The 12,481-nt window shown below is 46.8% G+C and overlaps 1 protein-coding gene across 7 annotated transcripts in view; it reads left to right on the top strand.

Moving 5' to 3' along the window:
• AUTS2 (activator of transcription and developmental regulator AUTS2) overlaps window positions 1–12,481 on the top strand; it is a 1,206,807-nt gene that overhangs the window by 1,104,242 nt on the left and 90,084 nt on the right. For all 7 annotated transcript variants that reach the window (XM_050783556.1, XM_050783558.1, XM_050783557.1 and 4 more), the window contains one exon: window positions 8,633–8,684. In XM_050783556.1, coding sequence (XP_050639513.1) covers window positions 8,633–8,684 — 52 coding nt within the window. The remainder of the gene's footprint in view (window positions 1–8,632; window positions 8,685–12,481) is intronic.

Here is a 12,481-nt window from a genome sequence, read left to right as displayed (position 1 = left end):
TTGTGACCCTAACAAAATACACTTCTATTTTGTTGGTCTCCACGGTAATCAAAAGAAGTGTGTCATCTGTAATCATAATAGACAACAAATATATCCTCCTTACTAAGTGCCAGGCACAGTTACTGAGAGGTGTGACTCCTGTTATCTCTTTATAGATAAGGAAACTGAGGCAGGGAGAGTGAAGAGATTTATCCAAGTTGTCCTGGCTCAGAAATGGCAGAGCCATGATTATAAACCTGATGCTGGCTCTGGGGCCCAGCTCCAAACCTCTACCCTGAAGAACAAGTAGAAACTTGGATTTTCAGAGCTTGCAGAACCTTTAGAACTTGAAAAGAATGGAGCCTTCCATAGTTGCAGAAACAAGCCAGGCATGGTGACATCCTTCCCAAGGCTGGTTGGAGTTATCACCCTCCTTCAGTGATCTTTTCAAACTACATCATCCATAACGAAAGGCTCGAGGAAATTCTTATAAAGACTTCCTCTTCCTTTAAACCACCTCAAGAAGCACACAGCACATGCTCTGTTAGAGAGCACCCGAACTTCATTATATTTAGGAGGGGGAGCACAATGAAATTAATGAACTTTCTCTGTATAAAATGCTTAACAGAAGACTAGAATTTGTAAGAAATATTTTGCTAAAATATATTTAGCTTAAATCTGATAATTTGTGATATAAATTGAATCCCATCTCAGATTATAATCTTTAAGGATTTGCAGGTATAGGCCAGAGAGAGTGGTTCATGCCTGTAATCCCAGTCCTTTGGGAGACCAAGGTGGGAGAATCACTTGAGGCCAGGAGTTTAGGACCAGCCTGGTCAGTATAGCGAGACCTTGTCTGTACAAAAAATAAAAATTAGTTGGGCATGGTGGTACTCACCTGTAGTCCCAGCTACTTGCAAGGCTGAGGCGGGAGGATCACTTTAGCCCAGGAGTTCCAGGTTATAGTGAGCTATGATTATGCCACTGCACTCCAGCTTGGGTGACAAAGTGAGACCTTGTCTCTTAAGTAAATTAATAAATTAATAAGAAATTGAAAGCATAGATTGACTTATAAGAATTTTCCTTTGTTTTTAAACCTAGTTTAAATCTTTAGATGTATTTTTGAGATTTGAGGAAGAAGTCTCCATATTTTAATTTAGCTTTACAATTTTTTTTTAACTGATTAATCATAAACTTGGCTAAGATCTTTGGGCATATATTAAAAATTACTTCTGAAATCATTAATCTAACACCAGAGTGGAAATTGAGTCCACATTCTTGCTCTCTGCTTTCTATTAGGAAGGGTTGCCACTGTCTAAGACTTGTTCTTCTTAGATTGGGTTCAGAGGCTAAAAGTGATGTTAAGAAGCCATTAGCATTTAGTATGTTAATGCACCTCCATGTAAGAGAAAGGATAGCTTCCAGCCTTTCACTTGGAATCTTTATATTACAATTCCAATAAAAGGAAGTTAAATTTCTCAAGGAAAAAAAAACAAAACAAAACCCTTTTCCTGATTCTTGAAAGTCAGCCCTCTGACCCGGAGTCAGTCACCTAATATATGGATTCTCGAATTTCATTTTCTTTCTTCCTTCTTCCTACTTCTGATGCTGTTGTGTACCTGTTCCTCTCCAATTTTGACATTCATTCCCATCCCCGCTTCCAGAAAGCATGGGGAATAGAGCAGTTTGGAAACCAGTCAGAATGGGCTCATGCATGGGTCTGGAGAGAGGTTGAGAAATGAAGCAGGGTCCCAATGGGTAGTGCTCTGCAACTGGGCCAGCCAGGGGACCCTGGGGAGCAGGATGGAGGTGGTCACGGTGTCAGAGGCTTGGCTTTTGGCATTCCCAGGTTCCTCTTGATGAGAGATCATCAAAAGATTGGGACACATGCAGATCTGGTTGAGTCCGTCATCTGAGGCCTAATCCCTGATAACTATTGATGATAATCTTTTTTTTTATTTCTTTTTTTTTTTTTTTTTTTTGAGACAGAGTCTTACTCTGTTGCCCAGGTTGAAGTGCAGTAGCGTGGTGTGATCTTGGCTCACTGAAACCTCCACCTCGCAGGTACAAGCGATTCTCCTGCCTCAGCCTCCCAAGTAGCTGGGGTTACAGGTGTGTACCACTACACATTTTATTAGTAGAGACAGGGTTTCGCCATGTTGGCCAGGCTGGTCTCCAACTCCTGACCTCAAGTGATCCACCTGCCTTGGCCTCCCAAAGTGCTGGGATTGCAGGCATGAGCCACTGCGCCCAGACTGATGACAATCTAATGCAAAGCATGATCAGTGTCATAAGTGCCACCTTATGAAAGCACCCCTGAGGGCCAAGTGGTTTCAGCTGGTCAGCTAAGCTGCCATGCCATTGTGCTCTCAGTTTACCCTGTAGGGGATCGAGCAGGAGCTCAGGCAGTTTCTTCCCTGTAACACTGATTTTGCTAGAACAAGATAAGAAAACTTCCATTTTGATTGTTCCAAAAGAAACAACCTTTTAATGTCTTCTCTTGAACATCATGTCCGCCTTTGAGCTATCCTGATACTGTATAAACAGCTTCAGAATGAATGTCGCCTCACTGGAGGACCACAGCTGGTTTTCGTGACATCTTGTAAGCAACTGGAAAAATCCATCTCCAGACCTGTACCTTCTGAGATGCCTTTTCTTCTGACTTCTCAGGAGGTAGTGGTAGAGAAAAAGCACCGTTACCTGTCTTTTTAAAAAGATTTGTATAACAGCACATCATGCTACCGGTTTGGGGGAGGGGGTGATGAAGCTAGAGAGAGAGGGCTTATTATTTCCAAACTTAGAGGGTAGAGGAGGGGGACGTATGCCATACAGCAAGCACCCCCCCACTTTTTTTTTTAACTTGAGAGGCTTTTCAAGAGTGCCATGAAATCAAATAGTGATAGATATGCAACTTCAAAGAGGCAAGGAATGGCCATCATTATCTTTAAACCACTCTGCATGTCGTTCATATGTGGTGTGCATCTTTCCCAACCCCTGTTCCCTTCCTCTCTTCCTCAACCACACTCCAGGTAACGGTGGCACTGGGAGGGGACTCGGAACTGGAGTTTTCCTCTCACCCCACCCTGGTGTGCCCACTGTACCCCACAACCCTACCAGTTGCAACCTAGGCCTTGCTTGCCCTTTTTCTCATACTGGGAAAATTGCAGCAGCTTTTCCTCTGCACCAAGGAGGGACCTTGTCAAGCTGCAGGTGTGGAATTAAAACTCCAGATGTTTTCAGAGGGTTTCCTCGCCCCGGGTGTGTTCTGGTGGGAGTGGGTTGCTCAGCAATCTGCTGAGTGCTTCATTTCTGGCCATTCAGTCCCCCACACCCTCTGGGGGCACTGCACTGTGCTCTAGGGGATACAGACCGGATACATGTTAGGATGATAGGCATAACTGCTGCCCATGTAGCGAGGCTTTGCCATTGCTTTGATTCTTTCCCTACATTCGGTGAATGCCAGGGAAAGCAACAGGCTCCACTTTTGTGGATGCAGGGTGTGCACGTGTCAGAGGGTGTGAGGAGTTGGGAGGAGAGGATTTGTAAGTGGCCAGTTCATGCTCTCAGTTATTCATCAAACCGAACACACTGCTATCAGTTGGCTGTGGTGGGGAAGGAGGTCAGGTGAAGACCTTTGTGTTCTGAGACCCAGACCGTGATCCCCGTCTCCATTATCCACAATGCAATGATTATTTTGTATTGAGCGCCTACTATGTGCCAGGCCTTTTACATACATGACTTTCCCACTGAGCCCTCACAACCGCCCAGAGAGCCTGCTCTTTGCAGATGTGGCTGGCTTGGTGGCAATTCAACCCCAGGCTGCGGGCCTAGTGGCCTTTCCCTGCCATGGCGCAATCTTGGAAGCGGCAACTGCGGGGAGGGTGAGGAGCGGTGCAGTTTCCGCCGCGCCCGCCCGCGGGGAAGGCAGCCGGGGGTACCCGAGGGCTCGAGCCGCGGGGGGAGCAACAGCTGTCGATGTCGCGCCCGGGGACCGCGCCTCCGCTGGGCCGACCCGGCGCCGGGGCCGAGAGGAGGGGCGGCGAGGGGCGGGGCGCGCGGGGCGGGACGGAGGAGGGGCGGTGGCACCGGCGGCTCGGGCTCGGCGCGCCGAGGAAGTCCCGCTCCGAGAGCTGCGAGCGTCTGGAGGAGGCGCGCTCGGCGCAGTCGGGGAGCGAAGTCCGGAGAAAGGGGCCCCCGTGCTGCCGCCGCCCCCTCCTGCTACCGTCCAGCTAGGGAGCCCGCGGCGGCCGCCGATGGAGTTCACTTGAGCTGTGATCCGGCGGGAGAGGCAGGCGCCCGCGAGCCGAGCGCGGGCCGGAGCCCAGCCAGCCCCGGGCGCTCACCCGCCAGCCCGCAAGCTCGGGCCAGAGGCGCCGCCGCCCCGCTCTCCGCCGTTGCTGCGCCTCCCGGGCCGCGAGCCGGCGAGATCCGCACAAAATCCAGACTCCCGGAGCGGCTCCCTCCAGCACCGCGGCGGGCCCAGGACCAGGCAGCCCGCGGCGCGGCTGGAGAGGCGGGACCGGCTGTCGGGGAGCTCCGGGCGGCCGCCGGGGAGAAGCCGCCGCGCGCCCTCCTCCTCCTCCCTCTCCCTCCTCCCTCCCTCCGCACATGGTCTCCTTTGTCCTGTCGCCGCCGCCGCCGCCTCGCTCTTAGCTCCGCGCGCCGCGGCGGCGGCTCGGGCCGCTCCTGTCTGCCTCACCCTCCCGCCGGCCAGCCCGAGACGCGCCTCGCTAGCCCCCGCCGCGCCAGCCCGGCCCCGCGCGCCGCAGGAGCGGCCGCGAGACAGTGGCGAGCGCGGGCCGGGAGATCTCGGCGGGCACGCTCCTCCAGCCGCCCGGGGCCTCGGCCGCGCTGGATGTGTGCGCGCGGCGCCGGCTCTCCGCCGCGCCGAAGCTGTTGCCCGGTTCGGATCTGGTTCGGCGCCTCAGCTCTCGGACTTTGGCGAAGAAGGAGCCCAGAGACTTGTGGACGGAGCCCGGTCGGGAGTTGGGCGTTTTCTCTTCGTGTGTTTTGGTGGTTTCCCCCGTGGTCTTTGACGATCGCCCTTCGGGAGCCCTGCTAAGGAACCAAACCATGAACTTGGGGCTGACCGGACCGCTTAACCCTTTGCGACCAGGTAATGCAGCCCCCGGGGCGCGGCACACTCGCCTACCGCCCGCGGTCGGAAGGGAGGCGGCCGGGTCGGGGGTCTTTTGTTGCGGCGGCCGGGCCGGCGGGCAGGGGTGGCAGGGGCGGGCTTCTCGCGTCTGGCGCGCCCAAGCGCCCCTTCGCCACCCCTCCTCCCTCCTTTCCTCCCCTCTCTGTAGCCCTGTCGCCCGCCTTTGTACTTTCCTCCCTCGGCCAGCCGGGCTCGGCCGGAGCTGCGCGGTCGTGCCCGGGAGGGCCTGCCGTTCGCCGCCGAGCTCCGATGTGGGGAGGGGGCCGGGGCCTGCGTCCGCTTGAGCAGGGGGCCCTAGCGTGGCTCTGCCCGCTCCTGGGGTCGCGCTTCCCCCGCGCGGAGGTCGGGATCCCGGCCCCACGCGGTTCCGAGGGAAGCGAAAGAAGATCTGGGCTCGGGTTCGGCAGCAGGAGAAAGAACTCGCGCTTAAGTTTTCAGGAGGTTTCTGTTCTCTTGTTCGAAAGCCCCCCTTCCCGCCTGTAAGGGTGCGGAGGGCGGCCCCCGAGGTCTGCGTCCGAAGTGGGTGAGGGTGGACCTGGAGCCCGAACCGCTGGGTCCCACCCTGTCTGCACGCACGGCTTTTATAAGTTTTCCTCATTCTTCGCGTTCCCGCCTCCAATCTGTTTCACTTTACTTAACTTTCCTTTAAACGCCAACGACGGCTTCTAGCAATATTATTTTACATCCCAAAAAAAAAAAAAAAACGTATTCCCCCTCCTCTTAAATAAAAAGCAGCCAAAAGAGAGCTTTGGTTTTCTGTCAGTTTTAGATTCAACCACTTCATGCCCCTACCCTCCAAAACCGAGCGAGGGGGTGAAAGGAAGTGAGTAAAATCTTCAAGTCTGTAGTGGGTAGAGGTGCCCCCGTGTTAGACAGAAGGAAGAGCTCAATTCGTCGGTTCATTCTGGGCTCGCCGCTTTTTCATTTGAATAATAATTAAAAAAAAAAACAAAAGCCAGGAAAATGGTCCAGGTAATAGAAGGAAATGCAGACTATTTTCTAAAAGCAACGAAAATAATGAACATCCCCAAGATTAAGACCCAAGGAACCAAATCATTTGTACAAATGCCCTAAAACCCTAAGTAGAAGGAAAGTTCATTGAGGAAAAGGAAAGGATACTCGTGTCGTTTCCCCTGAAGATTTTGGCTAAGAAGCTCTCTTCTGACTTATTAGGACAGTGGTCGGCCATAGTTGTAACCACCTGGATAGGAGAGAGAAGGGATCCAGAATGTTTTCACGATCAACCAGAGCCCCATTGCAGTGGTCATCTTTTGGGTATTTTTCTGTGTAGGCCTTTCTGAGACACCCCGTTTCCCAGTTGCAAGAGGCATGGTGTCCAGCCTTGTGACTTGTATCAGCCAAGTAAGGGCTCAGAAAGCTTTTAGTCGAAGATACACTCCTAAGCCTCTCTGAATATCCGGTCAGACTTACTTCCTTAATAACTTACTGGTCGGCGTCATAATAATGACATCCTTAAGTTTGGTTCAGACATTAGGATCACTTAAGTGTCTCTTTGTGAATCCCATGTGGAGCTGACAAAGGTGGCAGAAGCAAAAGGCCTGTTCACCCACAGCTTCTGTCCTTTTCACTCGAACACACACACACACACACACACACACACACACACACCAAGTGCAAATAAAAACTTGGTCAGGAACCATTTCCTTTCCCTGTTCATGCTTTTTGCATTCAGAGACAGTAATTTGTTTTTATATTTCTTGGGGCCAATTAGACTCACTTTAATAGGTAATCCCAGAATTTTCAAAGGTTATGTCAGTTTGGTAAAACACTTTAATACACAGACTTTTTTTTTCCCTTATATCAGTTCATTAATTTTGTGAGCCATGAATTTAACATGAATTTACATTCAAAAAGAATTCCAACCCGTTCTAAGAAACACTTTTTCATGAAAGGATGGTAAAATACAGGTATCTCGAGTTTTTAGCTGGGAAACTCACATTGATAGAAATCTCACTGAATATTTCAATATAGCATCATCATGTAATTTTTGGCTTTATAACTCATTATTCTTGATCGAGGTATAACTTGTTTCTCCCCCATTAACTTTTTTTTTGACAGTTTGTTTTTATGTAAAGGTACTGTTACGTATAGTTTAAGATATCAGGAAGGCCCTCTGTATTTTTCATTATTCCTGCAAAATAGGAAAAAATCTATCTAGGGTTTATGGTAAACTGCATGTATAAATGTGTGCACTCAATGTTTGTTTTGCACATACATTCATTTGTGTCAGGATTTGTTAATCATATGAACACCCCCATAAAAGAAATGTTAGAATTAAAGCAAAAAACAGTCTTAATAAAAATATTTTATCTTTCTGTATCACTTGCATTGAGAACTAGAACATGTCCCCCAGATGTACACAGGAATATTTCATCTTTGTCAGTATTACATGGAAGGTCTAAATTGAATATCCTCTTTGTCCGTAAAAGCTAGCCCCACAGTCCAAATATGCTGTGCTTCAGAATTCCCACTCCCCCTATTTCCTATATTTCCTTTTCCATAGTTATTCAACATTCTAGGCTTTTGCTTTCTCAGAATATGCATCTCTGTTTATCAGGTGTGAAAGATGAGTGATTTCTCACGAGGGTTATGTAGCAAAATCCACAAATATAGCTTGGCCATTATAACTTTAAATGCAGATATATCCTCACGTTATGTAGTGGAGATGCTTAATTTTTAATTTTCAAGTTCTAGAAATGCTCAGTGCTTCTGAAACATTACAGCATTTTCCTTCAAAGCGACTTCCATGTTTATTTTCCAGAACATTAGTGTATGATTTAAATTGGCTTTAGTTTTACTGTTTAAACAGGCTTATTTCACCTTCCTCGAGCCACTGTAATAATTAGCAGACATGTTCTCTAGAAACTGGAAAGGAAATAATGCTGGTGGCACACATAGTGGTCGGATTTTTGGGCAGGCCGGCTTGCGTCTTTTTGAACACCAAGGTCGTCTGGTTACTGGAAGGGACTGGGATCTTGGAGTCATCAGATGAATCTTTTAAAAAAAATTAATTTCTGGCAGTGTTGGCTCACACTTTTTAGTGAGGAAAAGCTTAGCGTTAAATAATAGGCATTTCTGATTTGTGAAAGAAAATTGAAAAATAGGCATGTCTGCAAATACCACGAAAAGCATACCATTTCCAAAATAATGATCTGTCAACGAAATTGCAAAATCATTATGTGAACGAGCTGAATTGCTTTGTGTACCATCTCATAGAAATATGTTTTGCACAGATAATGTGTCTAATAAGGACACATTTTTAAAATCTGATTTTTCCCCCCAGCAAGTAGCTGCACTGCAGGTCTCTCTCAGGCAGTCAACTAGCACCACCTTATGGATGATTTGAGGACATTGCTGCTTCCCTGCTAGGCTTTCGTAAAATGTAGTAAATTGATTTAAAATAATGGGAATGTTGATGGTGATGACAATGTTAATGACAATAATAATGCGTTTTTTCCCCTTCTTGTTTTTCAGGCATCGGATGCCAGCTCTGAAAAACTCTTCAACACTGTTATTGTAAACAAAGGTAAGACCCATTCATTCTCCTGAGTAATGGCTTCTTTTTATGTTAGTTTCATTGTCATTGCCTAGGAAGAAAGAAGAGCCAGAGTGATCTTTCTCTTTTAATTCTGAAGCTACTGTTGATGTTTTGTGTTTTTGCTTGAGATGGAAGTCTGCATACTTTGTGATGCATTAACAACCAGTTTATTTTAAAAGAATACATTGAGTCCCTATTTAAATACATTTGACTAATCACTACTACTATGTGACTTTAATATAGAAAACTGTACTAGAGAAGAATAGTTCTCAAAATGCCTGAACTTTATGTTACTTATCAACTACCCAGCAGTAGGAGAAATATAAATAGCTGATGTGTGATGCAGACTCTAGTAATCAGTGGATGTTTAGAATTCACAGTATTATGGTCATAAACCAAGCCTTACTCTGCTGTGGGCTTTCTGTAAAGTTAATAAACGAGCAAGAGGGCAGAATTTAAATACGCACTATCCCATTAATTTCTTCCAAACCACAATCTAGAGTAAGAGAGGCTAATGATATAGCAGTACATTAAGGGAAAACTAACCTTAAATCATTGCCAATAGGTTTCTGCGCAGTTTTCATTTGTTAGCAGTATTGTTGGAAATAATGAAATTTAGGGAAGTCTCTAATCACTGGCTCTGAAAGGTGTATAATTTGAAAGGTACAAACCATATAAACTATTTAATCTTCCCCTTTCCACTCTCGAGCCTGATTTAGGGGCTGGCATGATAATTGCTCAGTAAAGATGTGCTTTCTGTGCTCATCTCTTTCTGTGTTACATAGACGACACTTGGTAACACTTGAACAGACTTGGGCCTTCACAAAGTGAAATTTGAGACCATTTCAGCCTTCTGTAGTTGCCTTGGCTAGCATTTTTGCTAGCTGGTTAGTAAGACATTTCCAAGTGCAGTTATTTTGAGCTCCCAGATTATTTTAGAATTTGAACCAATTGCAATTTTAAATAGTACATTATGTTTAGAGTTCCCTTGAGGTGTATGTGATTGCTGTTACTCCCAGAATTACTGTCATATTGAATTTTATCTTTTTTTATTGCCTAATGGAGTATTCCAGTTTTATATTTCATCATATTTTTTGATGGACTGAAAGTTTGTATAAATGTGTTATCCATAATGCTAAAAGCCCAATAAAAGAAGATGTGCCATTCATAGCATACAGTGCTCGTGGGTAAAAATGCACTATTGTCTACCACTTGGTGTTTCCTTGTGAGAAAGGAGGGTGATGGGAGAGGGAGATTGGGGTAGAGGGCAGGTCACCAAAGGCAGGGCTTCTTCGTTTCTGCGGCCCCCCAGGACCTCTGCCACTCCCCAGGACCTCTGCCACATGTGACTGTGTCTGTCTTCTGCTGATTCGCTACTAAAAGCTTTGCAATGTATTTCCCCTTTCTGGGATCTCGCCCTAAAATAAGAGTCGGCTCCAGGACCTGCACTCTGGCCACCACTGCCCTGAAAGACTCTCTTCAGGGCGGATGAACAGCTCGCCTTTGCCTCTTCCCTCTGGTTCTTTCCCCCCTTTCTTTCCTTTTCCAATCAAACGTTTCCCACATTCTTATTTTTGTTTACTTACAGAGTGTGATTTGTGGCATCTATTTGGTTGTGAATAGCCCTCCCCCTGACAGGGTGCCTTTCTTCTGAGCTGCTTTTCTGGGGGTGATTTAGTTGCCTTGAAAGGATTAAGGTTTCTTTGTGTACACTAAAATCAACATAGGCTTTTTCTAAGCTTTGCTTGGGAAACCATACACAAATAAGCATTTTAGTTGATGGCAGATTATTCCTTTGCCCCTTATTTCCATCAAAATGGCCTTTCTTTTCTCCTCCAGAGTTTCCCCTTAATGCCTTATGCTAATTCCTGTTGGTAACATGAATGACAAGAGACGGAATCAGTGCGAATCCAGGTGGTGCAAAGTAGACTCACTGGTATCCAGCACCCCCTTCCTCCCTGGGGAGAAAGAGATTAAGGGGGGGTGCGGAGGGGGAAAGCATCGGGGACAGTTTTGTTAAGGGGATTAGTATTCAGACTGCTAAATATCAGGAAAACAACTTCAAAAAGGGATTCATTGTGTAGTGATAATGTCAATAATTGCTTCAGGACAGGTGCACAGTCTTGTTATAGGCTTGTGGTTTTGGGTCTGTTTTTACTCCGGGTAGTGGCAGTGTTTACAGGATGGATGGCTGACAAGGCCTTCAAGGAACTGTCAGCTTCATGCACATCAAGTTCAAGTTTTCCTGTAAGGCGGCCTGCGTGCCTGAAAGTCAGGTCTCCTGTCTTTGTCCAGTAACTTTAGCCAAGAGCGATAAAAAGCATCGTAAGAAAGGGCAAATTTACACCAGGTAACAAACACAACTGGGGAAATCTTCAAAGCCCCAGCTTATGGGACAATCTAACCGGAGTACAGGGGAGCTGACGTGTATCCCTCCACCTCCAGATGTTTAAAGTTACACTTCACCTCTCCCTCTCAAGAGGCTGGCAGTATTCTGGCCTCAGAGGAGCGTGGCTTTAAGCTGCTGGTAAGATTATGCTGCTGAGCCTGGTGGCAGGCAGATTTGGTCCATAAAATTTCACTGTGGGAGGGCAGTGCTAATCTCACAAGCTGATTGTGGTGGGGGTTGGGGGGGTGCAGCCTTGATGTTGGGCTGCACAGTGTGGAGATGACGCTCAGGCAGAGGCAACAGGGGCCATGACTCGAGGCCCATCAGTCAGCTCGTGAGCTTGAATAAGTCATTTACCATCTTTAGGTCAAGATTTTCAATCATAACAAAACTTATTCCTGGGCCAACATCTCTGGTGGGGATAAAACAATTAATTGGGAAGGGGCAGGAGTTGAAACAGAGTGAGTACAGTGAGTATATTTTGTATCACTTTTGTTCATTGATTTTATTTTGACTTTCCCTGTGTTGTAGACGCCATCCAGTTTAATAGAGATTTTTGTGTTTAGGTGTTCCGAATGGTCGCTTTCTTCTGACACCTTTTATTCCCTGCTTTAAAACAAGTTAATCAAACAGCACGTGCTTGCATGTACACACAACTTGCCCAGTGAGGCCTGAGCATTTCGAAAGGGGTGTGGCATTGCGCAGGGCTTAGCATTGTAGACACAAAAAACAGTTTAACTTTAATCAAGGTCATGGTTGCCGTATTTAATCTTTATGTGTTTACATGTTTACAGGATGTTCATGTGAATTTTATGAATCCTTCTGTCTTTGTGACTCAACCATCTGCCAAAGAAAAAATTAATTTTCCCAGTGAGACAGAGGCACCGAGAGAGACTAACTTAGTGTCCCTGTTTAGTTGATTGAAATGCTGTAGGAGCAACAGGACCTGTACCCCAAAATCTGGGGTATTTATTCTAAAAAGGAACTTTCAGTCTATTCAGCATGGCCAGTATTTATTATCCTCTCTTGCCTACTGTAGATCCCTGGTGGTGTCACCAGTTTGGTCTGTAGACAAAAGTGCAGAAAATGAGTTCTTCTTTGCTGCACACAATTATCCTGCCAACATAATGAATCTTTCCTAAAACTCTTGGATTGCTCCAGAGCAGAGCTGCTTGAGGAGGAAAGAAAAGAAGGGAAGCCTGTCTGGGAGGAAAGAGAACACTAGTAGGGTGTCAGGAGTTCTGCGCAGCCCTCAGTTTCTAGGATGCCAGTCCTGGCGTGTGGCCATGGTCTAGGTTAGGGGAAGAGAAAAATCCCTGAATCGCTGCCTCCTTGGTTCAGAGCCCTCCTTCCCAGGATTTAGCCTGTAACCAAGATAAGTCATAGATAGACGATG

This window comes from Macaca thibetana, chromosome 3 (genome assembly GCF_024542745.1).
Source record: "Macaca thibetana thibetana isolate TM-01 chromosome 3, ASM2454274v1, whole genome shotgun sequence".
Lineage (NCBI taxonomy): Eukaryota > Metazoa > Chordata > Mammalia > Primates > Cercopithecidae > Macaca > Macaca thibetana.
Note: the sequence above shows the minus strand (reverse complement) of the source record. Positions and strands in the feature narration are given on the sequence as shown.